The following is a 27238-nucleotide window of genomic DNA, read 5'->3' as shown; positions in this document are numbered from 1 at the left end:
GGTCAGCAGCATGCAAGGCAAATACCCTACCACTGTGCTATCTCTCTGGCCCCTCTGGGCTAGAATTTTATACTTATGCCTGATGGCCCCTTTTAGTTTCTCTTGACTAAATGCTCTTGAGGTTCCTTGGACTTATGTTCATAATGTGAACATAAGTTCTTTAAGTGGGTCTGGATCGTTTTCTCATCCTGGGGCAATTTTCTAGTTCAGGATACTGTCAGAAATCTCAGTGTCACGTCAGGTTAGATAGAGTTTAGTTTTCCTGTAGATCTTATAGAGATCAAAAAGTTGTCGAGCAACTGCTATTGCTATATTATTCTTTTCTCTCTTAAGGAGTCCACTGGTATGAGTCCTGGAACTGTAGCTTACAAGACAAGGCCATGACCCCAGGCTAATCTCTCATGTCTTCTGTTCTTTCTTGGCACTCGGAGATGGCACCTAAAGATTGTTAGATACATAGAAAATAAAGTTCTGAAAATACCTATTAGAGTAGGTGTGGCTTGGTCCTCTATCCATTTTTGAGGAGAATTAGCAATATGAGTGAGTGAAGCTGAGAGTCTGTGTACTGCTGTCCAATAACTATTTAGTTCTTCTTAACCCTCCTATAATAATACCTATATGGAGGTATTATTTAGTTCCACTTTATAGGCTCAGAAACAAGTATAGATGTGTTTAAAATTGTATAGCTAGTAGAGTCTAAGCCAAGACTCAAATGCAGTTTTATCTGGCTTGACTCCACTAATCTGTTCTCTATTCCAGACTGTAGCAAAGAAAACTATGTGTCTTCAATTTCTTGTCATTTTTGACCTGCTTCTTGTAATAAGGACTATGAATATATTTTTCCATCACTATCTAGAAAAGGATATTAATACCCTTCCTGGTCAAGACCAGTAGACATAGTCTAATTGTATAGCTCCATGATCCTCTTCCTACCTACATTTAGACACAAGTTATGGGAACTTGTTTCACATTATAACTGATGTTCAGTATCTTTGTTGACCAAATGATGAGACAGTGAAGATTCTCTGCATTTAAGATAAAGTAGTGGAGCAGTCTTGGGACATGTTATACCAATCACATCCAGCTTCAAAGTCACCCTTTGAAATCCTAATTAAATGCCTCTTTGACCGTATAGTGATCGTACCTATCTTGTTGAAAGAAGCTCATTTGCTTAAAGTCTACTATATGATTTGTGTAGATTGGCTGAGACTGTAAGAATGAATGAGATCAATGGAGCATCTATGAAAAAGATTAAGGGTAAATAATTAGCTATAAAAAAAAGAAGAGATACAATCAAAGTGATAGAGAAGAGACAGATCCTTGGATTGGAGAAAGGTAACATTTCATGAAGCAAGAAATAGAATATTTTAAGGAGAGGAGTGAGTCAGAATCAGATGATAAGAGACAGAGAGATAACATGGAGGTAGGGCGTTTGCCTTGAATACAGAAGAATGGTGGTTTGAATCCTGGTATCCTATATGGTTCCTCGAGCTTGCTAGGAGCGATTTCTGCCAGGAGTAACCCCTGAGTGCTGCCAGGTGTAACCCAAAAACCAAAAGAAAAAAAATTTAGATGATGAATAAAGATTAAAGAGGAAGAACAGAACTGGAGAGATAGCTCAAAAGGATCTAGGCTCATGCTTGGCATGCTTGAAGATTCAACTTTGGTGCTGGGTACCACATGACTTTATTACCTTTCGGTCCCTCAGCTCAAGTATTTGCTATGAATAGACTCCCATACCCTTGAAGAAGTCTTCGGGAGGATATGGCTTGGTGGATTTATCCACAGCACTTCTTTTCCTGCCCTCCTCCCAAAAAATTTAAAGAGAATTATAACTGGGAGAAAAGTTTGTTCTTTTAGTTCTTGATGAAATATAAGGGAATAGTTTCATCAGAGAGATGAAAAAGCAACTTTTTCTTGGTAGGATGAACCGGTGATCCAGGGATGGTTAGGAGCAAGAGTTCATTTAGAAATGTGTTAGAAGGGCCGGAGCGGTGGCACAACATCTGCCTTGCACACAATAACCTAGGAAGAAATTGCGGTTGGTTATTCCAGCGTCCCATATGGTCTCCCAAGCCAGGAGTGATTTCTGAGAGCATAGCCAGGAGTAACCCTTGAGCGTCACCGGTGTGGCCCAAAAACAAACAAACAAACAAACAAACAAACAAAAGGAAATGTGTTAGAAAATAATGAGCTATGAATGTAACTCAAGCCAATGATGGTCCATTTTGTGATTCTCACACCAAGATGCTTATACAGTTACTAATTGATAAGTTAGGGATATGAATCCGGGATGAATTTTCAGAGCAAATTGAGGACAAGGCAAGAAGTGTGAAGAAAAGGAAGTGTTACCATAGTTTAGGTGAGAGAGGAGATAAGCCACAGTTTCGAGCCTGAACTCCACCCCAAACTGCCAGAGCTCTTGGTAATTTCTCACTGACCTGTCACCTTTCTCCTCAAGCTACGAGATCCATGACTACACAACATTGGTCCTGGTGCCTGGCCGGGTCCTTTATTCCAAATAACTATTGATTTTGGGAGAAACTCACATCATATCTACTTCTAAATATTTTATGCTTTCTCAATAAAATAAAACCTTGTCAACTATCACAAATATACTAGCTGTTAGAATGTGACAGAGTATGTCTTTGGGGAATATATATCTGTGTGGCAATTCTGACTGTCATCAAAAATTAAGCAATCTTTTCTATTTTCATGCCCACCTGATTCTCAATTATCTACAGTCCATTCCCTGCCAGTTTTCAGTCATCTCTGATCTCCATGTAGAGGATACTCAACTAAGGTAACTTCTGGGTGACTCAGTAATTTTTGTGTTGTTGGCATCCACTGAATCCCCTAGGACAGTCTGTCTGGAGTTCTTGGACGAAGAAGACACTTGCTAACCAAGTCCTCATATTCTGGCCTGAATACTTGGCCATTCTTCACTGCCTTTGCAGTTTCTCTTCCTTTCTCTTCTGTGTTTGACTCTGGTACTGTCTTTTATCCTGGCACTTGGAGCAGGTCTTGAGAGATATGGCCACCTCTCCTCTGGAGACCACCAGATTCAGATGGTCTTACTTATATCAGTGCCTAATTCTCTCTTCCTCCCCAAGGACCCCAGAACTCAGGAGAGCTGTATTCCTTTCTGGTTCTCCTAGGCCTGTGGCAGATAAGCCAGCCAGTCACAAACTCAACACTTCAGCAGCACTTTAGAGGAAATATCTGCCTCTCAGCCTCTTCCTGTCTTCTAGACCTGTCTTTGATGTTCCTCCATCAGGGCATGTAGGTTTTAGCTACTAGGGAATTGTGGGAAGAGGAATAAATGGATAAATAGAAGAGAGGCAGAGATTGGAAATGCAGCATTGAGCAAGAGAACAGAGCTAGCAGATTGGGCATAGGGGAGTAGGGGATGGGAAGTAAATGGGAATTGGGCTTCTCCTTCATCTGACTATCTTTGTAATTCTCACCATAAACCTCTTCATGACCCCTAAACCAATTGCCCCCTTCTGGTCTGTAGGATGTGTCCAGTTTCCAGCAGGTTGAAAGACTTGAGAGTGGCCGGGGGAAATGTCCTTTTGAGCCAGCTCAGCGGTCAGCAGCTGTAATGGCTGGTGAGTGGGGGAGAGACAAGATTTTGTGACTTCTTGCTGTAACTGCTTCCTTCCTCTCCTGCTGTTGGAATTTCTGTGTCCTTTCTTTCCTTTCCTTGGAATGTCTATTATTCCCATGTTTCTTTCTAGCTGTTTCTGTTCTTCCCTGAGTGCCTGTGACCTGCTTTCCCCCTAGAGAATTTATTTACCCCCTGGTTCTCTTTAGAGAAATGTGTCCTCTGCACCTCTAGTGTGAGTGTTTCCTTTGTTAACCTCATTTTCTTTCCCTAGTGTTTACCCCCCTGTTTATAAGAGGAATAAACTAAAAATGCACATGTAAAAAAATTCAAAATAAGTATTAAGAAGAGCATAAAAAGTTTTGTAGAACAGCAGTGTTCCAAAGAACTTGGTGTGATCTTGGAAATGTTCGAGATTTGTCCTCTCAATATGGCAGTCATTAGCTTCATGAGGCTCTTGATCTCTTGAAAATGACTAGTGTGACTAATGGAAAGAATTTAAAATTGGGGCCCGGAGAGATAGCACAGCGGCGTTTGCCTTGCAAGCAGCCAATCCAGGACCAAAGGTGGTTGGTTTGAATCCCGGTGTCCCATATGGTCCCCCGTGCCTGCCAGGAGCTATTTCTGAGCAGACAACCAGGAGTAACTCCTGAGCACTGCCGGGTGTGACCCAAAAACCAAAAACCAAAAAAAAAAAAAAAAAAAAGAATTTAAAATTTTATTTTATTTAATTTCAATGAAAAAATTAAATTAAATGTAAATAGTCATGTGTATTTAGTAATTACCATAATAGCTTTTATGGCAGACCAAAGTTCAATCTCCAGCACTCCATATGGTAGTTTCCATAGCTTAATGTAGTTAGAATACCATTCCAAAACTCCGAAAACCATTCCTAATATTTTAGTACATTTCCTTTTGGCCTCTTAAAGTGTGTATGTACATTGATATACACACATTAAATATACTCATGTATTTTTCTGGCCAGTCCTTTGTTGCTCAGAGAAATCGGTTATAGCTACTAGTAAGTTTCTGCTGTACCTTCCTTCCTTCAAACTATGTGTAGATGCTGAAGTGTGGAATAGTTCTATCACAGGTTATGCCTAAATGTTTCCTAAGGAATGACTGTATTTCCTTTGGTGGTCACAAAGTGAATGGTTGGTATCTTACATCGACTGGAGTTTAGATCAGACTACCAAGCCCACAAATACTTTCCTAATTCAGTGAGAACCCAGTTCTTTCTTCATAAATATTATAAAAACAAACAAAACCAAAATAAAAATGGTGAAACAGGCAGGTTAATAGAAATGCTTTAGCATATGTAGATATTATAAGAAATCATGACGTTTGTATGTAATGTTGAATTTTCATAGAGGTATATCATAGGCATTTCTAGCTAATTATATAGCTATTAAACTGATATTTACATTTTTAAAGATCTTCAGCTATTTACTAATGAGGTAATAATAATTGAATCAAATTCAATAATTTCTATAAATAAATTTTATTTCCAAGTTTATTTAGATTACTTAGAGTTTTTGTTATTATATATAACATTGTAGTGAACACTCTTTAAAGCTTTAAAAAATTAGTTTTTGGGCCACACCTGACTATGCTTCATGCCTTCTCCTTGCTCTGCACTCAGGAATCACTCCTGGTGGGACTTGGAGGACTATATGGAGCTCTGGAGATTAAACTTGGGTCTGCTGTTTGCAAGGCAAGTGCCTTACCCACTGCACTATCTCTCTGGCCTCATAATGAACATTTTTTTGTGTGTGTATATCATTTTTGTCTTTACTTTAGATTTTTTCCTTAAGATTCCTGGACATGGATTAATTACTATATAAAGGGACTTGAACATCTTAGGGCTTATTATTTGTTGCTAGTATACTTTTTAGAAAAGGTGCACTGATTAAATTAGTGATGAATGATGAATGAGTGATGAATGAGAATTTTTTTTTTTTTTGGTTTTTGGGCCACACCCGGTAACGCTCAGGGGTTACTCCTGGCTATGTGCTCAGAAGTTGCTCCTGGCTTGGGGGACCATATGGGACACCGGGGGATCGAACCGTGGTCCGTCCAAGCTAGCAAGGCAGGCAGGCACCTTACCTTTAGCGCCACCGCCCGGCCCCTGAATGAGAATAGTTTTACACTAGAGTATATTATTTAAAAAAAGCTTTTCTAAGGCCAGGGAGGTAGCTCGATGAGCAGAGTGTTTGCTCTACATCCGAGTGGCCTGGGACTGACCTTGGTCCCTTCTTGGTTTCCTAGGCATCATCAGGTATGGTCCCCAACCACACGAACAAACAAACAAAATCTTTACTAATGAAGGTAAAAAATGACACCTTGTTTCTTTAAATTTCTTTTAACATAAATAAAGGAGAATGCTTTTATTAATGCTTTAGTAGTTATTTGGGGGTAGGGAGTTGGGTCACTCCAGCAATATTCAGAGGTTTTTATCTATGGAATTGCTCAGGGGACCAGATGTGGTGCTGGGGATCCAGACTGGGTTGGATATACAACAGGCGAGCATCTTATCTACAGTTTTATTTTGCTGTTCTCATAAAATAATTAAAAAAATTTAGGGATGGCCTGTACTCAGGGCTTACTACTGGTTCTGTGCTCAAAGATTACTCTTGGAATGGTTAGTGGGACTACCTTATGTGGTATTGGGGACTGAAGCCCCCAAGTAAGCCATATGCAAGGTAAGTAAGTGCTTCACTCACTATACTATCTCTCTGGCTCCCATAAAATTAACATTTGCCCTGTAATTAGGGTTAGGCAGGGGTCTCAAACTCAATTTACCTGGGGGCCGCAGGAGGCAAAGGCAGAGTGATCCTTGAGTGCAAAGTCAGTAGTAAGCCTTGAACATTGGGGGTGTGACCCAAACAACTAAAACAAAACAAAACAAAAAAAAGATTCCTCTAGAGCAGTGCTACAAAATGTATGGAGGGCTGCAAACGGCCCTCGGGCTGCGAGTTTGAGACCCCTGCTTTAGGGTAATGTTTTATGAAAACAAAATTTGGATATAAGTTCTAATGATATTATTTTTCTCCTGAGTGACAAGAGGAAAAATATCAGTTTATTTAAAACAAATCACTCTTGGTTTGCTCTTCAAACCTATATTTTTCCTTGAACATGCATTTCACTTGCTCTTCTTTGTCTTTTTGCTTGCTTAATTTCTGCTCTGCAGAGGCTTATATTCTCTCTTGAACACAAGCTTCTCTTTCTCTCCTCTCACATCCTTCTAAATGAATTTCAATAAATACTATGCTACTTCACACACACCATAAAAAAGTCCCACTTTTTGTCATATAATGTCATAAAATTTCTGAAAATAAGAAAATAACAAACTATTTAGGTTGATATATTTTTAAATAATATCTTTATGTAAGCACCATGATTACAAACATGTTTGTAGTTGGGTTTCAGTTATAAAAAAAGAACACCCCCCAGGTCCGGGAGAGATAGCACAGCGGTGTTTGACTTGCAAGCAGCCGATCCAGGACCAAAGGTGGTTGGTTCGAATCCCGGTGTCCTATATGGTCCCTCGTGCCTGCCAGGAGCTATTTCTGAGCAGACAGCCAGGAGTAATCCCTGAGCACCGCCGGGTGTGGCCCAAAAACCAAAACAAACAAACAAACAAACAAACACCACCCGGGGCCGGCGAGGTGGCGCTAGAGGTAAGGTGTCTTGCCTTGCAAGCGCTAGCCAAGGAAAGATCGCAACCGCCGGTTCGATCATCCCCCCGGGGTCCCATATGGTTCCCCCCAAGGCAGGAGCAATTTCTGAGCGCTTAGCCAGGAGTAACCCCTGAGCATCAAAGGGGTGTGGCCCGAAAAACCAAAAAAAAAAAAAAAAAAAAGAAAACCCCTTCACCCTTCCCACCACTAATGCCCCTCATATCCCTCCTCCTCAAGGTTGATTTTTTTTTTGGGGGGGGACACACCTGGTGACGCTCAGGGGTTACTCCTGCTAGGTGCTCAGAGAAATCACTCCTGGCTTGGGGGACCATATGGAATGCCAGGGATAGAACTGAGATCCCTTCTGGGTCATCTGCGTGCAAGGCAAGCGCCCTACTGCTGCGCTACTGCTCTGGTCCCCAGGTTGATTTTTTTTTTATAATTTTTAGATGAAATTGATGCAGTCTTGACTATAGTCAGTTGTACATGTTGAAATAAAACAGTTTAGGCTATGGTTTATTCTTTTGTTTTTGTTTTTGGGACACACCTGGTAGTATTCAGGTGTTACTCTTGGCTCTATACTCAGATATCACTCCTGGCAGGCTTGCAGGACCATGTGGGATGCTGGGAATTGAACCCTGGTCAGCCAGTGCAAATGCCCTGCCCATGGTGCTATCACTCTGGCACCACATGATTTATTCTTTTTAAATTTGATATGGGACTATATCAGTGTTCAGGGCTTACTCCTGGCTCTGTGCTCAAGGATCACTCACTCTTGGTGGGGCTTAGTGGACCCTATGCAGTGAGTGCTCGGGATTGAACCTGGTTGGGTTGACTGTATGCAAGGCCTATACCATATCTGCTGTACTATCTCTTTGGCCCAACTTCTGACTTTTATCAAGCATCTTTGGCAAGACTCAGTGCCAGCCACTGGGATCATTGAGGAAGAGTACTTCGTTCTGGAAGTCATGCATATCTCTTGATTCTCCAACAATGCCTCAGTCACAGTTATATAAGGTCATGAAATAAATAACACAGTTGCTTTGCTTCTTGCAGGTCACTTTATGTGCGTTCAACCTCTGTTCTTCAGTGTGTAATTTGTATTTGAATTGGAAAGTGTATTCACTTTCTTTTTTCTCTTTATTTAAGCACTGTGGTTACAGAAGTGTTTGCAGTTGTGTTTCAGTCCTGCTAAGTTCTGTCAGTACCTTGACTATTTTAGATATTAGGTCCTTTATCCAATGGGCATTTGTTGAATAGTTTCTCCCATCCTGAGTGTAAGCCTTTGTATCCTAGCCAATTGCTTTCTTTGAAGTGAAGAAACTTCTCAGTTTAATGTAGTCCCATTTGTTTACATCTGTTTCCACTTGTTTGGACAGTGGATGTTTCCTCTTCCTGAAGATGCCTTTAGTCTCAATGACATGCCTATGTTTTCTCTCATATACCTTATATTCCCTATAGTTTCAGACCTGATAGCAAGGTCTTTAATCCATCTTGATTTGACCTTTGTGCATGGTGTTAAAGAGAGGTCATGTGGCTAACCAATTTTGCATGTGGCTAACCAATTATCCCAACACCACTTATTGCAGAGGCTTTCCTTGCTCCATTTTGTGTGTGTCTTTCCCTTTTATCAAAGATTAATTGGTTGTATGTCTAGGGGTCATTCTGGTGAATACTGAAGTTTACTTCCTTTGATCTGAGGATCTGTTTTTATTCCAATATCATGTTCTTTTTTATGACTACTGTTTTGTAATACATTTTTAAGTTGGATAAAGTGATGCCTCCCATCTTTTCCCCAAGAATTGCTTTAGCTATGCAGGGGGCATTTATTATTTTAAATAAGTTTCAGGAGTGTTTGATCCACTTTTTTGAAGAATATGCATGGTATTCTTAGAACTGTACAATACTGGTGGGAGGAGGGAAAAAAAAAAGGAGACTGTACAATACTTTGGGGAGTATTGCAAATTGTAATAATGTTAATCCTCCCAGAATCCATGAAACATAGTATATGTCTCAATTGTCCTTGTATCCTTTATTTCTTGAAGCCAGTGTTTTGTAGGTTTTCTTTATATAGGTCCATCACCTCTTGAGTTAAGTTGACTCCAAGGTATTTACATTTCTGTGGTACTATTTGTGAATGGGGCTTTTTTTTTTTTTTTTTTGGTTTTTGGGCCACGACCCGGCGTTGCTCCAGGGGTTACTCCTGGCTGTCTGCTCAGGGGAAATAGAGCTCCTGGCAGGCATGGTGGGACCATATGGGACACCGGGATTCGAACCAACCACCTTTGGTCCTGGATTGGCTGCTTGCAAGGCCAAACACTGTGCTATCTCTCCGGGCCCTGTGAAACGAGATTTTTTTTTTTTGTTTGTTTTTGGGCCACACCCGGTAACGCTCAGGGTTACTCCTGGCTATGTGCTCAGAAGTTGCTCCTGGCTTGGGGGACCATATGGACACCGGGGGATCGAACTGCGGTCCGTCCAAGGCTAGCGCAGGTGCAAGGCAGGCACCTTACCTTTAGCGCCACCAGCCCGGCCCCATGAACGAGATTTTTAAAATGCCTATTTCTTCTCTATCATTTGTATATAAGAAGCCCATCGATTTTGCATTTTAATTTTGTAGGGTGCTATTTTGCTTATACAATTTTTTTTTTTTATTTCTAGAAGCTTTTTCAGTAGGGTCGTTAGGATTTTCTAGATATAATATCATGTCATCTGCAAACAGTGAGAGCTTGACCTTTCTTATCTGGATGCCTTTGATAGCTTTTTATTGCCTAATTGCAATGGCAAATACTTCCAGTACTATGTTGAATAGGAGTGGCAAGAGGGGGGCAGCCTTGTTTTTTGGGTCACACCTGGCGACGCTAAGGGGTTACTTCTGGCTCTATGCTCAGAAGTCACTCCTGGCAGGCTCAGGGGACTATATGGGATGCCGGGATTTGAACCAGTGTTGGCTGCATGCAAGGCAAAAACCTTACTGCTGTGTTCTCGTTCCAGCCCTACACAGGAATATTTTTATCTAAACATGTAGCATAATATTGTGAATTGTCCTGTGTAATCTAGGACTGACCCACAGTGATTCTGTATCCTGAGCACTTTTGTGTTCACAACTGTGACAGCTCTTGGCTTTTTCCCTGCATCTCTCCATGTGCATGTGTGTATCTCCATTTGTGCATGTGTGTACACCCGTGGCAAGTCCCTCCATACTCTTGGAACACTTGGAACTCTCCTCCCTCCTGCTGTAACTAACTTAGTGTCATTGGTCCTCTGCCATTCTCCTTGAGTAAATTTCTCTTCAACTAATCTAGGCTTCAGAGTTGTGGATCGCTCCATGATTCCCTAGAAAGGTTGGTGATCCTTTGCCCTGCCCACTGCTGAGCCCATACATAGATCACTGGTGGATTCCCATCCTCCCAAGTCATGCTCCCCAATTATTTGTATTTATCTTATCCTAGTGTTTCTGTATTCTCAGGATGTTCATGACTTTTGCTTTGGTCATTTGTTTGGAATGCTTTCAGGGACAAATTTCATGCTGACTTAGTTCTGTGCCAACATGACCCATCTCTGGAAATAAAGAGAATTGACTCATTTGTGATGCTCTTTCCTGCCACTGCCCCAAATTGGTTTTCTTCCTTCTGAATTATTCTGGAAGAGAAGCAGATGCTATTTTATTCCCTGTTTTTGCAACACATTTGGCATGTGAGCCCTTGAGTCTTCACAAGGATCTATACTGAACATGTCTGGGTGTCAATCTTGTGTGGGGCTTTGCTCACCACTCTGTGAGGGTGCTTATCTGACCCTGTGCCTCTCTACTCTGTGTCGTTCCAATTTTAGTATATGTGCTGCCTAAATGAGCATGCTGTGCCTCTCTAAAGGGAAGGTGCCATTACCTGGTTTTTCATTTGAGGCTTAGGAAGCTTCAGCTGTCCAAGATAATACTCAGATTTAGGGCTTCCTGATGCCCTGCATGAGGCTGCTATAGAAGACCTCAGAGAACTTAATCCCATCAAGGTTCACCAGCCAGGAAATGGCTAAGCAAGGGAGGAACATGGCTGCTAGGCTTTGCTAGTGACTGTGTGCATCTCCTAACCCATGAACCCCACCACAACATGCAGCAAAAGCTACACTACAAGTGTGTCAGTGGGGAAACAATGCAGGACAACAGCATGCATAGAGAATGAAAATGGCCACTTTGATGACCCAGAAAATACCAACCACATAGTTAGCCTCTCAGACAAGGAGTTTAGAGTAGTAATATGGAAGATGCTCATAGAAGTCAAAGAAATAATAGATCAAGCTGAAGAGAACAGAAAGATAAAAATCAGAAAACTCCAAAGTAAAATAACAGGATTGAAAATCTCAGTAGATAAAATTAAAACTCAATGGAAAGCCTCTCCATCAGAGTAACAGCAGATGACAGAATCAGTGAGCTAGAAGATGAGATGCAGAGCTACTTCATACAGCAGAAGAGCCTGGAAAAGAACCTTAAAGCAAATGATCATACAATGGAAAAATACTCAAAGAATGTGAACAGATGAAAATAGAAGTCCTTGACAACTTCGACAGAAACAATATAAGAATCACTGGAGTCCCAGAGACCCAGGAAGAAAATTTCCAGGTAGAGTCAATAGTCAAGGACATCATTACATAGAAACTCCCAGAGCTAAAGATGGCATGCAACCAAATCCTGCATGCCTGAAGAGTACCAGCTAAAAGAGACCCAAAGAAAAGCACCCCAAGACACATCCTAGTCACAATGACAAATTCCACACATAGGGTTAGAATACCGAAAGCAGCAAGATCAAAAAGGAAAATTACATTCAAATAAGCATTCTTAAGAGTTACAGCAGACCTGTCACAATAAACCCTCAAGGCCAGAAGGCAGTGGTGGGATATAATGACAAAACTCAACAAAATGAATTCTTCATCTAGATAGAATATTGCACCCAGCCAGACTCACTTTCAGGTTTGAAGAAGTATACATAGCTTCATGAATAAACATCAGCTCAGAAATTTTATAGACTCAAAACCAGCCTTAAAAACTGAAAGGTCTTCTTTAAGACAAGATAGACCGAACAGACAAAACAAACTTCTACACAAAGATGACATCAAATCCCATGACAATAATCTCTCTCAATATCAATGGACTAAATGCACTAGTTAAGAGACACAGAGTAAATTGATCAAAATGCTGAAGCCAACATTCTGCTGCCTACAAGAGATACAACTAAATAATCAGAACAAACATAGACTCAAAATAAAAGGCTGGAGGAAAATCATCCAAGTAAGCAACTCCCTTAAAAAACTGGAGTGGCCATATTAATATCAGATGACATAAACTTTAGACTGAGAAAAGTTATAAGGGGGGCCGGAGAGGTAGCATGGAGGTAAGGCATTTGCCTTTCATGTAGAAGGATGGTGGTTCAAATCCCGGCATCCCATATGGTCCCCTGAACCTGCCAGGAGTGATTTCTGAGCATAGAGCCAAGGAGTAACCCCTGAGCACTGCCAGATGTGACCCCCCCCCAAAATAAAAGAAAAGTTATAAGGGACAAAGATGGTCATTTTGTACTAATCAAAGGATATGGATAGCAGGAAGAAATCACTCTTCTAAACATATACACACCCAATGAGGGACCAGCAAAATATTTAATACAATTGTTGACAAATCTGAAAAAAGATATAAGTAGCAATACAGTAATAGTAGGAGACCTCAACACTGTACTGTCACCCTTTATAAATCAACCAGGCTGAAACCCAACAAGAATATACTAGCTCTGAAAAGAGACATGGAAGAAAGTGGACTAGTAGATATACATAGGACACTCTATCCCCAGAAACATGGATACATATTCTTCCATGGGTCATTTTCCAGGATAGACCACATGCTGGCCCATAAAAGATATCTACATAAAATTAAGAGGATAGAAATTGTACAGATTACCTTCTCAGATCACAAGGCACTAAAATTAGAAGTGAATTACAAAGGGTCACAGAAGAAAAACTTTATCACCGGAAAATTAAGGAGCACGCTGCTGAACAACCAGTGGGTCAGGGATCAAAGAGGAAATAAAAACATTTCTGGAAACAAATGACAATGAAGATGCAAACTATCGGAATTTATGGGACACAGAAAAAGCAGTAGTAAAAGGAAAATTTATAGCTTTACAAGCACACTTCGGAAAGGAAGAAGGGGCCTACACAAATAGCTTAATGACACAACTTTTAAAATTAGAAAATGATCAACAAAAGGAGCCAAAAATAGGTAGTCAGAAGGAAATAATAAAGCTTAGAGCAGAAATCAATGAAATGGAAATAAAAAAAATTCGAAAGATGAACGAAAGCAAAAGATGGTTCTTTGAAAAAATAAACAAGATTGATAAGCCACTAGCAAAACTCACAAAGAAGTGGAGAGAGAAACTTAATAAATTTGATTAGAAATGAAAAGGGGGAGATCACTACAGATACTGCAGAGATTCAAAAGGTAATTAGAGACTACTTTGAGAAACATGAGAACTTGGAAGAAATAGATAAATTCTTAGATTCCTACAACCTTCCATGGTTAAACCAGGATGATCTAACATATCTAAATAGACCCATCACTACTGTGGAAATTAAAAGTAATAAAAAGTCATCCCAACAACAAAAGCCCAGGCCCAGATGGATGGATTCACTAACGAATTCTTTCAAACATTTCTAGACAAACTACTACCAACCCTTTTCAGGTTCTTTCTTTTTGAAAAATCAGGAACACTCCCAAATAGTTTTTATGAAGCTAACATCATCCTGATACCAAAACCAGACAGAGATGTTGCAAGAAAAAACTACAGACCAATATCCCTGGTGAACACAGATGTAAAGATCCTCAACAAATTTCTGGCAAATAGGATCCAATGTCCAATGCCTCATCAAGAAGGTCATACACCACGACCAAGTAGGATTCATTCCTGGAATGCAAGGGTGGTTTAACATATGCAAATCAACCAATATAATACACCATGTCAGCAAAAATAAAAATAAAAACTATATGATCATATCAGTAGATGCAGAGAAAGCATTCGATAAGGTTCAACACCCATTAGTGATAAAAACTCTCATCAAGATGGAAATGGAAGGAACTTTTCTCAATATAGTCAAAGCCAATTACCACAAGCCAATGGCAAATATTATTTAAAAAATACTCAGATTTAGCATCCAGAGCCCAATTCCAGGCTTTCCTGGGTCCAAAGAGCTTGTATTCTTTCACTGTCTCAAGTAAAAGATGTCCCCCTCTCTCTTTCTCTCTCATTTTTTACACAAAGTATTATTTGTTTTATACAAATTTGTTGTTTGTTTTACACAAAGTGTTATTAAAATAATGTTGGGGCTTTGGTGATAACTCAGTGAAGTGCATATGCCTCCCATGCATGAGGCCCTGGCTTGGGTCCCAATAGCTCAGACTGAATATTAATCAATTTAAGTCATGTTCATCTTCAGCAATGGAGACATGCAGCTTTTTTTTTTTTAATTTATTTTATTTATTTATTTTTTGGAGACATGCAGCTTTACTTGACCATTTGTGTCTTGGGATCGCTGTTGCTTTCCCAAGGAGGCCCCACGCCTTTGCTTCCTGTAGTGGGTCTAAGCCCCTCTGGTTCTTGTAGGGGTCTCCACACTAACCCTTCTTGTTTCTCCACCTTTTGGATCTGATCTCACTCCCTCTAGCCATATCTGACAGTCAGTGGTGGCTTCATGTGGACTTCCTTCTTACCTTCCAGTTTTCATTTCATGTCATGACTTCGAATTGCTAACTCTTGCATTGGGGCCAGACACTTCTGGATGCCTCCCAGGACCTCTGAGAGATGTTTGAAAGGTTTGAAAGGTGCATTCTCCATGATATATCCCATATCAGAACTCACTTCTTGTCCACGTACCTCCTTCTAGGCCTCTCTGTCACTTCTGAGCTGGGCTCCTAAGAGCAGTTGTCTCAGAAGCTGAAATCTGGCAGGCACTCTGTTACTATGCTCATTCACCTCTCACCTTCAGTTGATTCTCAGATCTTCTCTCCTAAACCATTACTCTTCTTGATTCCTTCTGCTGTCACCACCTGAGTACAGGCTCTCCACTATGGCTTAGACTGTGACACGGGTCTTTTAACTAGAAGTATCCTCTTAAAAAGCAAAACTGATTAAAGCCAGAGAGATAGTACAAGGGTTGAAGCATTGGCTTTACACATGGTCAACCTGATCTATTCCCAGATCATATAGGATCACTGAGGACCTCCAGGAGGAATACATGAGCACAGAGCCAAGAGTAAACCCTGAGCACTGATGGGTATGGCCTCAAACAAACCAAAATAAATAAATAAAGTCCTGATTTTATTGGATTCTTCGGGAGAAGGGAGAACTTTGCTGTCTTCCCTGTAGCATAAAATTCCCCAGTCCCAGGGACTCCACAATCCCCCCCCCCCCTTTCTACTCATGTGTCCAGCAGCCCTTTGCCCTGCGAAGTGCTAGCCCAGGGCAGTACCTCCAGCCCTGACTCCCAAGACCTGATAACTGGCTCATTCTTCTCCAGCTCACACCTCACCCGAAGGGCTTGGTCCCCCAGACAGATGTGGCGGCCTCTGTGCCCCCATGCAGCTCCATGAGCTGGGGCCTGGTCTCATCTGAATTCTTTTGTTTTTGTTTTTGTTTTTGGGCCACACCCGGCGGTGCTCAGGGGTTACTCCTGGCTGTCTGCTCAGAAATCGCTCCTGGCAGGTACAGGGGACCCTATGGGACACCGGGATTCGAACCAACCACCTTTGGTCCTGGATCGGCTGCTTGCAAGGCAAACAAACGCAGCTGTGCTATCTCTCCGGGCCCCTCATCTGAATTCTGATGGCCATCTGGGCAGGGAAGGAGATTCACTCTGCCCTGCTCTCTCCAGAGTCCCCGTGCTTCTCACCTGGGTGACACTGGTGTCCCTGCACGGTCCTCCTGAACTCTTTCCTCTAGTGAGCCTGTCGCCCTCACCTGCAGAGGCCAGACCGCTGCCCTTTAGCCAGCAGCGCCACAGTGGCCAGTGCGCTCTTGCTCGTCCACTCGGGTCCTGCTTCCCTCCACTGTGCTCACCCGCCCCTCTGAGGGAATCTCTGAGCCCTGTTGCTGCCTCTGTTGGGCTGGGAAAAGTCCAGGGAGCCCTTGGGGGAAATCCCTTGGCGGGTATTTTTCACTAGGAGCCCTAGAAGCAATCAGCTGGTGATGTCCGGAGCGTCCAAGGGTTCCTTTGCAAGGCGGTGGGAATTACTGCGCCTGTATTTTGACCAGTCCCCCTGTTCATGCCCCCTACAATTGGGGCTGTTTCGGAGGAGCCCGATGCCTCACAAGGATGCTGTTTGTACCCTCTGACTCTGAAGTAAGATTGAGTTAGAAGGTCGATAAGCAAATCCCTCATCTAGGGAGCCTCGAACTCAGGACCATCTGTAGCTGAGGTCTGGGGGGTTTCCTACAGCAGCAAAAGAAAGCCCCCCCTCTACACACACACACACACACACACACACACACACACACACACACACACACACACACACACACACCACCCCACGATTCGATTCGGAGTCAGGAGCTGCCTGGCACGTGCTTGCTAGTGCCTGGCACCGCGCGCTCTGCTTTGCCCGGTGCTGCTGCTACTGCCTGTGACCCCGCGGACGCCCCCCACCCCGCACGCCCCTGGCTCCTCGTCCCTGAACGCCGGCCCCTCTCTGTCGCCCTGCAGGGGGTGCCCTCTATGCGGCCACCGTGAAGAACTTCCTGGGGACGGACCCCATCATCGTGCGGGCGGCGGGGCGCACCGAGGACTGGATCCGGACCGAGCTCTCTTCCTCCTGGCTGAACGGTGCGCGCGCGGGGTTTGGGTTCAGGGTCCACATAGAACCCCTCAGGGGTGCTGTGGGGTGCGGCGGGAGGCCGCCGGGACGGGTCTGAGCCTTCTGTCTCCCCAGCTCCCGCTTTTGTGGCTGCCGAGGCCTTGAGCCCTTCCGAGTGGGGGGACGACGAGGGCGACGACGAGATCTATTTCTTCTTCACCGAGAGTTCCAGGGACTTTGACTCGGACCAAGCCATCAGGGTGCCCCGCGTGGCACGCGTTTGCGCGGTGAGTGCCAGGACACGCGGTCTGCCCTCTGTCTGTCTGTCAGTCAGTCAGTCAGTCAGTCAGTCAGTCAGTCAGTCAGTCTGTCTGTCTGTCTGTCTGTCTGTCTGTCTGTCTGTCTGTCTGTCTGTCTCCCACCCAGCCTGTCTCCTGCCTCTTCCTCTCTGGGTCTTTGTGGGCGTCTTTCTTCTCTCGCTCTTTTGAGGTTTTGGCCACCCCCATCAGCGCTCAGGTGTTCATTCTGACTTGGTGGGCCTCGGGGAACTCTAGGAGATGCCAGGAATGCCACCTGGGGCTGATGCAGCAAGGCTGGCTGTGCTCCCGTCCTGGACAAGTGCAGAATTAAAGGCCGGAGCTGTTGGTGTGCTTGAGGGTTCGAGTCTCTACTTCCCTGCTGCCCTTGTCAGACACTACACAGAACCTACAGCGCCTTTTGTTTGTTTTGGGGTCACACCTGGCAACGATCAGGGGTTACTCCTGGCTCTGCGCTCAGAAATCGCTCCTGGCAGGCTGGGGTACCTTATGGGATGCTGGGATTCGAACCACTGTTCCTCTGCGTGAAAAGCAAATGCCCTATCGCTATGCTATCTCTCTGGAACCTGCAGCGTCTTTTTCCATGGATGTTGGGTTTGGGGGCCACAGTTTAAGGCCTGACTGCTCTGGGATCACTTCTGGTGATACTCGGGTGGTATTCAGTGCTGGGGATCAACCCGAGGTCTGCTGTGGATGTGTAAGTACTGTAACCTCTGCACCATCTTTCTGATCTTATGTGTAAGTGTGGCTATTCATAATAGCCAGGAGGGTCATTTTCAGGACCTGGTGAACTTAGCCACTATTATTGTTTCTGTCACCCTATCATCCCTCTATCTCACTCTCTCCTCACTGTCTCTCTGTAAAGACATTTCCTTTCTCTGCCTCTGCCTCCCTCTCTGCTATCAGATCTGGAGACATGTGCATTGGTTTCCACATTCCTCCCTAGACATGTATGCCTTTTCATGAGGACTCTCATGCTCTTGTCACCCCAGGGAGACCTCGGGGGACGGAAGACCCTCCAGCAACGGTGGACAACATTCCTGAAGGCGGACCTGCTATGTCTGCAGCCCGAGAGTGGCCTGCTGTCCAGCGTCTTGCAGGACATGGCCATTCTCCGGCCAGTGCCTGGGTCGGGCTCGCCCATATTCTATGGCATCTTTTCCTCCCAGTGGTGAGGAGGTTTGGGCAGTGTTTCTGGGATTGATCATGGGAGGGTACCCTGCGGACAGCCCACCTGAGGTGGATGCCCCTGGGGTCCTGCTTTGCACCTGTTCCCAGGAGCGGGCAGCATGTTCAGAACAGGGTGGGGATGTGGATCGGTTTGGTGTCTTCTAAATATCTTCTATCTGTGTTTCTCCAGGGATGGGGTCACACTCTCTGCCGTCTGTGACTTCCGGCCACAAGACATCCGGATGTCACTCAGTGGGCCTTTCCGAGAGCTGGGACATAACTGTCACCGAAGACTACCTGTCACAGACAATGAAGTCCCCCAACCCCGGCCTGGAGAGGTGAGGGGACCCCAGCTGGTGGGGGGTAGCCCTGCATCTCAGGCCTGAATTCCCCAGTAGAGTTCCCAGAACATCTCCCTCCACCCCCACCTCACTCACCCAGTCACCCATGTGTCTCTTTCAGTGTCTCACTAATAACATGAAGTTGCGACAGTTCTCCTCATCACTGTCCCTGCCCGACCGTGTCCTCACCTTCATCCGGGACCACCCGCTTATGGACCAGCCTGTGTCTCCACCCAGTGGCCGTGCCCTGCTGGTCACCCCTGATACGGCCTATGTGAGAGTCGTGGCCCGCAGGGAGGCCGGGCTGTCGGGGAAAGAGTATGATGTGCTCTACCTGGGCACAGGTATGTCCCAGGAATAGTCAGCTCACCTCCGAAGGGCACACGGCTCCCCCTGACACACAGGGGTCCCCTGACAGGCAGCCGTGTCCTCAGCTGAGGAGGCCCCACACTCCTCTGTCTTGCTCCTTCCCTGCTCCCCAGCGGACGGGCACCTTCACCGGGCAGTGCGGATCCACAGCCAGCTCAGTGTCCTGGAAGACCTGTCCTTATTTCCCGAGCCAAAGCCGGTTGAGAGCATGAAATTCTACCAGGTGAGTTGCAGATTTGGGCAAGTGCAAGTGCATTGGGGTATATGTCGGAGCCCGGAGCCGGTGTGTGGACAGGAAGGTCTGGGCCACATGGCCTGTTCTTCTTTCTTGTGTGTGTTCTTCTTTTTTTTTTTTTTTTTTTTTTTTTTTAGTTTTTATTGTGACCAAAGTGCATTACAAATCTTTCACTGCATCATTTATGGTACATAGTGACAATGAATGAGGGGCATTCCCACCACCAGTGCTGTCCTCCCTCTGCCTGTGTTCCCAGTATGCATCCCATATCTCCCTCCTCTATCCCCCAGAATGCTAGTGCAACTGGTCTCCACTTTACAGCTTGTTGTAGATTGAGCATCCATTCCACCGTCATTGGAGATAAAAAGGATAAGAAAAAGGGGAGAAAAAAATTTGGTGACAACTACCAAAAAAAGAAAGAAGAGAGAGAAAAAAAAAGAAAAGAAAAATGGAAGAATAAAGAAAAAATTGGACCTGGCAAATAAAATAAAAATAAGTCTCTAAATAATAACCACAAGAGTGAAAAAGAAAGAGAAAAGTGGAAGAAAAAAAGAGAAGGAAAATAAAGTAAAAAACTAACAAATCAAAACAAAACAAGAAAAAGTATGGGTGCTGGAGTGGTAGGGTTTGGCGTTCCCCCCACCTTTTTTTTTTGCATAGGCATAGTAAGCATTGGGGAAGAAAGGGAATTTCCATGGCCTAAGAGATTCAGGGTTTCTCCATCCTTGAAGCATACCATCATGGGATCAACCCCTGGCTCCATATATACTCATTACCCCACCCCAAAGGCTTTTTTGTGATGCCAGGAAAGTTTCCTCTCAGTTGTGTGTGAGAAAATCAAGCCACTGTAGCTAGTGATCTTGGTATTTGCACAGGTTATAGGTCAGGGTCTAGGATAGAGTCTCTAGGTTCTAGAGGTTCCTATCCATTGTTGTTGTTGTGTTCAGTCTTCTGTAACACTTGCTCCCTGTTTTAGTTCAGTCCTTAAGCTGAAGCCTAGGATATTTGGATCCAAAGGTTCTGCTCAGTCTCTGTTGTCCAAGTTGGACCTCTGCAATAAGACATCTTGTTGTTGTTGTTGTTGTTGTTGTTGTTTTATGTGTCCTGGGCTACAGCCTAGGGTAGGGTTTTCTTTATTAGTCCCAAGGTAGGTTCTGTTCAGTCATGGTTGTCAAAGTCAGTTTTCTGTTGTTGGTGCTCTTATTTTTCACAGTTCAAAGGACGATACCTCTTTTGATTTTCACTGTAGGATTGGCTCCTTGTTGGTTCCTGGACTGAGGTGACACAGGTGAACACAGCCAACTGTGGCCGTCTGCAGAGCTGCTCAGACTGCATCCTAGCCCGTGACCCACTCTGTGCCTGGAGTTCCCAGCTGCATGCTTGTGTGCCTCATGCTGGGGAGCATGGAGGGTGAGTGTAGCTACACAGATCTCTCTCCTCTCTCTATCTCCTCTCCTCTCTCTCTTCTTTCTCTATCACCTCTCTTTTCTCTCTCCTTTCTATCTCATTTCTCTCTCCTCTTTCCCCACCCTCTCTTTCTCTCACTCTCTCCTCCCTCGGTTTTGGGTCATACCTGGTGGTGCTCAGTGCTTACTCCTGACTCTGCATTCAGCCCTGGTGGGCTTGGGGGACCATATGGATGCTGGAGATCAAAACTAGGTCATCTGTGTACAAGACAAATGCCCTCCCTGCTGTGCTATCTCTTGGTCCCTGCACTAGTCTCTCTCCCATACTGCCTTTTTCCTGTTTCTCATCTGTTTCTGCAACTTGGGGAACAGGAGTGTGGTTTTCTGTGTACTCCTGTGTATGTTGGGTCACCCTCACTTCTCTGTCTATTTGTCTGAAGCTGCCTCATTAAGCCTTGCCACTCTGCTGGACCTTCCTGATTATGGACTTTCTGGACTTTCATGGACTTTTTGCTGCTATTCAAACTTCAGCTCTTTCAAAATTGCTTCCTTTCTCCTTCCTTTCAATCGTTCTTCCACCCTTCTTTTCTTCTTCCTCCTTCCTTATAGCCAGCCTCCCTCCCTTCCTCCCTCCCCCTCTCTCTCCTTCCTTCCTTCCTTCCTTCCTTCCTTCCTTCCTTCCTTCCTTCCTTCCTTCCTTCCTTCCTTCCTTCCTTCCTTCCTTCCTTCCTTCCTTCCTTCCTTCCTTCCTTCCTTCCTTCCTTCCTTCCTTCCTTCCTTCCTTCCTTCCTGCCCTCCCATTGCAAGTCAGCCCCTGAAGAGGTTGACTGATGGAGGGATGGAGGATGAGGTCTTTCCCCTCCAGCTTGGAGCACGTGTCTGCCACCCTGTTCAGCTAGCGGTTCTGAGGAGAAGCGGAGGGTAAACAGCTTGCAGACAGTCAGGCTTGTGGAAATATTAGCTTTATTCGGTGGACAAGACTGAAGTCCAAAGCCTCAGCATCAGTTCCAGCCAAAAGCCCCTCGCCTTCCACAGACCCTTGTTTTTATCACCCAGAATCAGGTACCACCAATGGTGGGATCAGATACCACCCAATGGTGGAAGCAGAATCAGGTACCACCCTAGAGTGGGGGCAGAATGCCAGGTCACATCCTAGGGTAGGGCACAATCACCGATCAGGGTAGGGTCAGTAACATAATAACCCCATAAAATATTTACATACACAACCTTTCCTTCCTTCCTTCCTTCCTTCCTTCCTTCCTTCCTTCCTTCCTTCCTTCCTTCCTTCCTTCCTTCCTTCCTTCCTTCCTTCCTTCCTTCCTTCCTTCCTTCCTTCCTTCCTTCCTTCCTTCCTTCCTTCCTTCCTTCCTTCCTTCCTTCCTTCCTTCCTTCCTTCCTTCCATCATAGTGGTGCTGGTGCTTAGAAGTTCCTCTTGGCTGATGCTCACGGAACCAAGTATTGACCCCCAGGTGCTCATGCGCAAAGATCAAAGCTCACCCTCTACCATGTCACACCCTCTTCTCGGCCCCTGATTTCTTTTTCATCTAGCTACTGAATGTTGATATTTTCCAGCTCTGTGTTATTTTTACTCTTTTACACATTCTACAGCTGATTTCACTCCTATCCTTTTAACACCATCTGAGTGTTGACAATAATCACAAATGCTGCTTTGGTAGAACTTCAGAATTTGTTTACTTGTTATTCCCCTTGGGTTCTATACAACTAACTCAAACTTAGTATGCATTATCCTTTCTTCTTTCTGTCTATCTTTTGTTTTTGGGCTACCCCTGGCAGTGCTCAGTACTCACTCCTGGCTCTCTGCTCAGAGATCACTTTTGGCAGGCTCCAGGGAACATATAGGGTGCCAGGAACCAACTCTGGGTTAGTCTCATGCAAGGGAAGAACCCTGCTTGCTGTAATATCTCTCTGTTCATGTTTCTTTTCCTTTCATAAACTTTGCTTCTGTTTTCCTCCTATCAATAGAGGGACTTCTCAGACCAGAACTTGCCAACATTCTGTTGCACATTGTTTAGCATTAACTCCATCTTTTATGTCCCCAGTTTATTTCCATTTCTCTACTTTATTACTGACTCACTAGTCTTAGCTATGATTGATTTTGTTTGTGGGGTCCTTCCCAAGCAGTTCTCATGGGGCTTGGTGGACCTTCCCAGCAATAATTTGGCCAGCTCTGCCGGCCTCTTAATCCCTGCTCAGGTACAGTGCATTGGAGAGGCTCATTTTACTGTATTGAGCTTCACTGCTACCTCCTGTTGGTTCTCAGGGACTCTGATGCTCCGATTGGAACTCGGGATCTCCACATGCAGAATATGTGCTTCAGTGACCCCCTCGTTTGTCTTCTCGTTTCAAGTTCACTTATTTTATTGTTTTCTCAAGTTGATTTTTGAAATATTTTTGGGTCACACCCAGTGATGCTCAGGGGTTACTCCTGGCTCTGCACTCAATAATTACTCCCAGTGACCTCAGGGGACCATATGGGATGCTGGGGATCAAACCTGGGTCAGCCACATGCAAGGCAAATGCCCTGCCTTCTGTACTGTCACTCTGACTCCAAAACTTATAGTTTTAAGTATTCCCAGCCCCCTCTGGTGAAAACTTACGACTGTGAACTTAATTTCTTAATTTCTTTCTTTTATTTTGAAAAAATATTTTTTTTTGGCCAAACTGAAGGTGCTCAAGGCTGACTCCTGGCTCTGTGCTCAGGGCTCACTCCTGGTGGGCTTGCTGGACCATATGGGATACCAGGAATTGAACCTGAGTCAGCTAGAAGAAAGGCCAACACCCTCCCAGCTGTACTATCGCTTTGATCCCCCAACCATCTTTCTACTTTTATTCAATTTATTTGGGGGAGAGAGGTTTGGACAGTGGTGGGCTGTTCTTGGCTACTCTGGTTCTGTGCTTAGGGTTCAATTCTGGTCTGACTTGAGGACCATGTGTGGTGCTATGGATCAAACTGGGGTGGGATGCATGCAAGCTAAGTGCCTCATCCCCTGTGCTATCTCTCTGACTCTCCTCACCCCTGATGCATTTCTTAGAAGGAAGCATTCTTTTAAAAACACTCCAGCCACACCATCTTTCCCACAGGCTTAATACAAGTACAATTTTCTGAGATCTGAGAAATACCCATGCTGAAGTGGATGTGGCAGATGTGTAAGGGGTATGAGAGGTTTGAAGTTTGTGATAGGGGACTGTGGACAGATAATCCTGGGAGCAATACTCTGTGAGCCATGATGAGTGACGGAAGGTTTGGTGTCTCTGGGACATCCTGGACAGTGAGATTTACCAAGTTGCTCTTTCTTTGCAGACTGATCCAGGACATAGAATCAGCCAACGCTTCTTCTCTGTGTTCCAAAGAGCCTGGAGGTCAGTGAATCTAGGGGACTACGGGTGGAAAGGGGCCAGAAAACAAGGTTTATTTTGGACTCACTTTAAGATTTGTGTCCTGGGCCCGGAGAGATAGCACAGCGGCATTTGCCTTGCAAGCAGCCGATCCAGGACCAAAGGTGGTTGGTTTGAATCCCGGTGTCCCATATGGTCCCCTGTGCCTGCCAGGAGCTATTTCTGAGCAGACAGCCAGAAGAAACCCCTGAGCACCGCCGGGTGTGGCCCCCCCAAAAAAAATTGTGTCCTGAAAATGTTGGTAGCTGGTGACCCAGGGGCACACCCCCCCCCCCCTTTCGAGGAATCCTCTCGTAGTTAGTTTTTACTTGGCCACATCTGGTGGTGTTCAGGGCTTACTCCTGGGTCTGTGCTCAGGGCTCTTACCTGGCGGGACTTTCGGGACCATATGTGATGCTGGGGATTGAAACTTGGGTGCCTGCCCTCCTGGACTGTCTCCCTGACACCTACTAACCGTGCCCACCCTTCTCCCCATCATCCCCCAGCGGAATTCTCACTACCCTACCTGCCTCTTCTGTCTCCCTGCAGAGCCGCCCACAGTATTCGAAGTCCCAGTGGTGGCCCCCACACACGTAGTCTTGCCCTGCTCCCCCAGCTCGGCCTGGGCATCCTGCGTGTGGCACCAGCCCAGTGGTGTGACAGCGAGCAGCGTGGGGCAGGATGGGCTCGCGGTGCTAGTGAGTCCCGGGGCCGTGGGCGCCTACGTGTGCGAGTGTCAGGAGGGCGGGGAGACCCGCGTGGTGGCGGCTTACAGCCTGGTGGGGAGCAGCCGGCTTGGTCCCGCTGCAGGGGCCCACACCGTAGGTGCCGGTCTAGCAGGCTTCTTGCTGGGGGTGCTGGCTGCCTCCCTGGCCCTCCTCCTGATTGGTCGGAGGCAGCAGCGCCGGCGGCAGAGGGAACTTCTGGCCAGGGACAAGGTGGGCTTGGACCTGGGGGCGCCGCCCTCTGGGACCACAAGCTACAGCCAGGACCCTCCATCCCCGTCGCCGGAAGATGAGCGTCTGCCCCTGGCCCTCGCCAAAAGGGCCAACGGGTTCGGGGGCTTCCCTGCACCCTTCCTGTTGGATTCCTGCTCCAGCCCAGCCCATGTGCGGCTCGGGGCTCCCCTGGCCACGTGTGATGAGACGTCCATCTAGGGTTACCGAAACTACAGGGTAGGCTGCAGTGACTGCTGCCATGCTGGGAGGCCCGGCTTGTCAGATTCCCCGCCTCCGGGTCCTCTTGGGCCTGGATTTCTCTGCTGCCCTTTCCTGGCCTGGGTGGGCTCTGGCGGGGCTCCAGTTCCACAACACACACACACACACACACACACACACACACACACACACACACACACACACACACACACACACACACACACACACACATCCACTCACGGGTTTTCTCATCTCTACTCCCCACCCCTCACTGCGCTTTCTGAACTCCTGTGGCACCTTCATCCCTGGTGCCCCACTCCTAAACTGGAGTGGCACAGGACCTGGCTCTGATGTTTCCTGCTGGTTGGTCCCTGGCTGCAGCCAGCAGAAGATGGATGGGAAGCAAAGTGCTCTGGGGTCTCGTGCTGCTCCAGCCAGTTCCAGTTTGCCTCTATCCTCTGGGGAGTGCATGATCCCCAGTTGGCTCTGTGGCATCCCACATACCCCATTCCCCCTAGTGTTTTTTTCTTCTGGGAAAGAGCATGTGTAAGTACCTACATGTTTGGGGGCCTGGCATGGGCTCAGTATGCTGATAGGGCAGGAGTGGGAGAGGATGGAAGGGGACAGCTTTTTCAGCTCCTGTATTCTGGAAAGGGCTGACTCCTGTGAACAAACCCAGCCTGGTCCACACTTCCCTCACCCTCTCCCCATGAGTAGGGAGACTCTCCTCAAGTGGTCATCTGCACGATCCCCATCTTTCTCTTTGTTTTTGCCTCTGGCTGGCCAGTTGGCCATACACCGCCATGCTTTTTCTGGCTGAAGAGTAGGCGAAAGCCCCCTTCCTTGCTTCCTATTAAAAAAGGTTCGATCCCTGGCATCCCATACGGTCCCCCACCGCCACCCAGCATGCCAGGAGTGAGTTCTGAGCACAGAGCCAGAAGAAACTCCTGAGTGTTGCCAGGTGTGGCCCAAGACCAAAAACGAACAAACAAACAAACAAACAAAGGAACTTCATGGCATCATAAATGTTGGGGAATGATAAAGGGGAGCAGGCCCGGGAAATGCAGGCAGCAGGCAGAGAGATTTGTATTAGCGCAGTGATTCACTCAGGGTGCTAGCCCTACCTGAAGAGCTGGAGTTCTCTACCTGGGGCCCATGGAGTCCCTAAAACGTATGCAAAAATGTCTGTGTGTGTGTCTGTATTTTTTTATGGGGGAGGTTTTCCGGCCCTCATCATATTCCCAAGGCCTTAACTATGTTCAAGGACCACCGCCTCAAGGGCACTGCAGGCCAAGCAGAGACAGGGGAGAGGGCCTTCGTGATAGTGTCTCCCGGCCCTGCCACTGCCTCTTGTGGCCAACTCTGGAATTGCAGCCTCTGGACGCCCTCTCCAATCTGTCTGGGACTTCACCAGGCTCAGCAAACTCAAAGACCCATCACCTCCTGCTGCCCAGCTCCTAGATGCTCTAGGCTTCTCCTGCTCAATTCCAGTCCTGGCCTGTGAATGTGCCTCGTTCATCCCTGGTGAGGGCCTCTCTGGGCTGCAACAAATGATCTAACCATTCTCAAGTGAATGAAGTTTTTTCAGCTGTATTTCTATTTGGCAGCAGCCTGTGTAACCACTCAAAAAAGTCCCCCTGAGTTTGGAATGATCAGTGGCTATGCTGTATGCATGTCTGAGGTCTTCAGCAAGTCACCTCATCAGTCTACTCATCCGGAAAGTGGGGAGAGTA

At 45.7% G+C, this 27238-nt stretch overlaps 1 protein-coding gene across 1 annotated transcript in view; it reads left to right on the top strand.

Moving 5' to 3' along the window:
• SEMA4F (ssemaphorin 4F) overlaps positions 1-26917 on the top strand; it is a 31847-nt gene extending 4930 nt beyond the window's left edge. The window contains exons 5-14 of the mRNA XM_049785167.1: positions 3518-3611; positions 17023-17142; positions 17249-17400; positions 18423-18601; positions 18791-18938; positions 19063-19285; positions 19424-19533; positions 20795-20955; positions 24275-24333; positions 24898-26917. Of these exons, the coding sequence (XP_049641124.1) occupies positions 3518-3611; positions 17023-17142; positions 17249-17400; positions 18423-18601; positions 18791-18938; positions 19063-19285; positions 19424-19533; positions 20795-20955; positions 24275-24333; positions 24898-25505 (1854 nt within the window). The 3' untranslated portion in view covers positions 25506-26917. The remainder of the gene's footprint in view (positions 1-3517; positions 3612-17022; positions 17143-17248; positions 17401-18422; positions 18602-18790; positions 18939-19062; positions 19286-19423; positions 19534-20794; positions 20956-24274; positions 24334-24897) is intronic.
• The last annotated feature ends 321 nt before the right edge of the window (positions 26918-27238 follow it).

This window comes from Suncus etruscus, chromosome 12 (assembly GCF_024139225.1).
Source record: "Suncus etruscus isolate mSunEtr1 chromosome 12, mSunEtr1.pri.cur, whole genome shotgun sequence".
In the NCBI taxonomy this organism is placed as follows: domain Eukaryota; kingdom Metazoa; phylum Chordata; class Mammalia; order Eulipotyphla; family Soricidae; genus Suncus; species Suncus etruscus.
The sequence above is the reverse complement of the archived record's forward strand: the minus strand, read 5'-3'. Positions and strand labels throughout refer to the sequence as shown.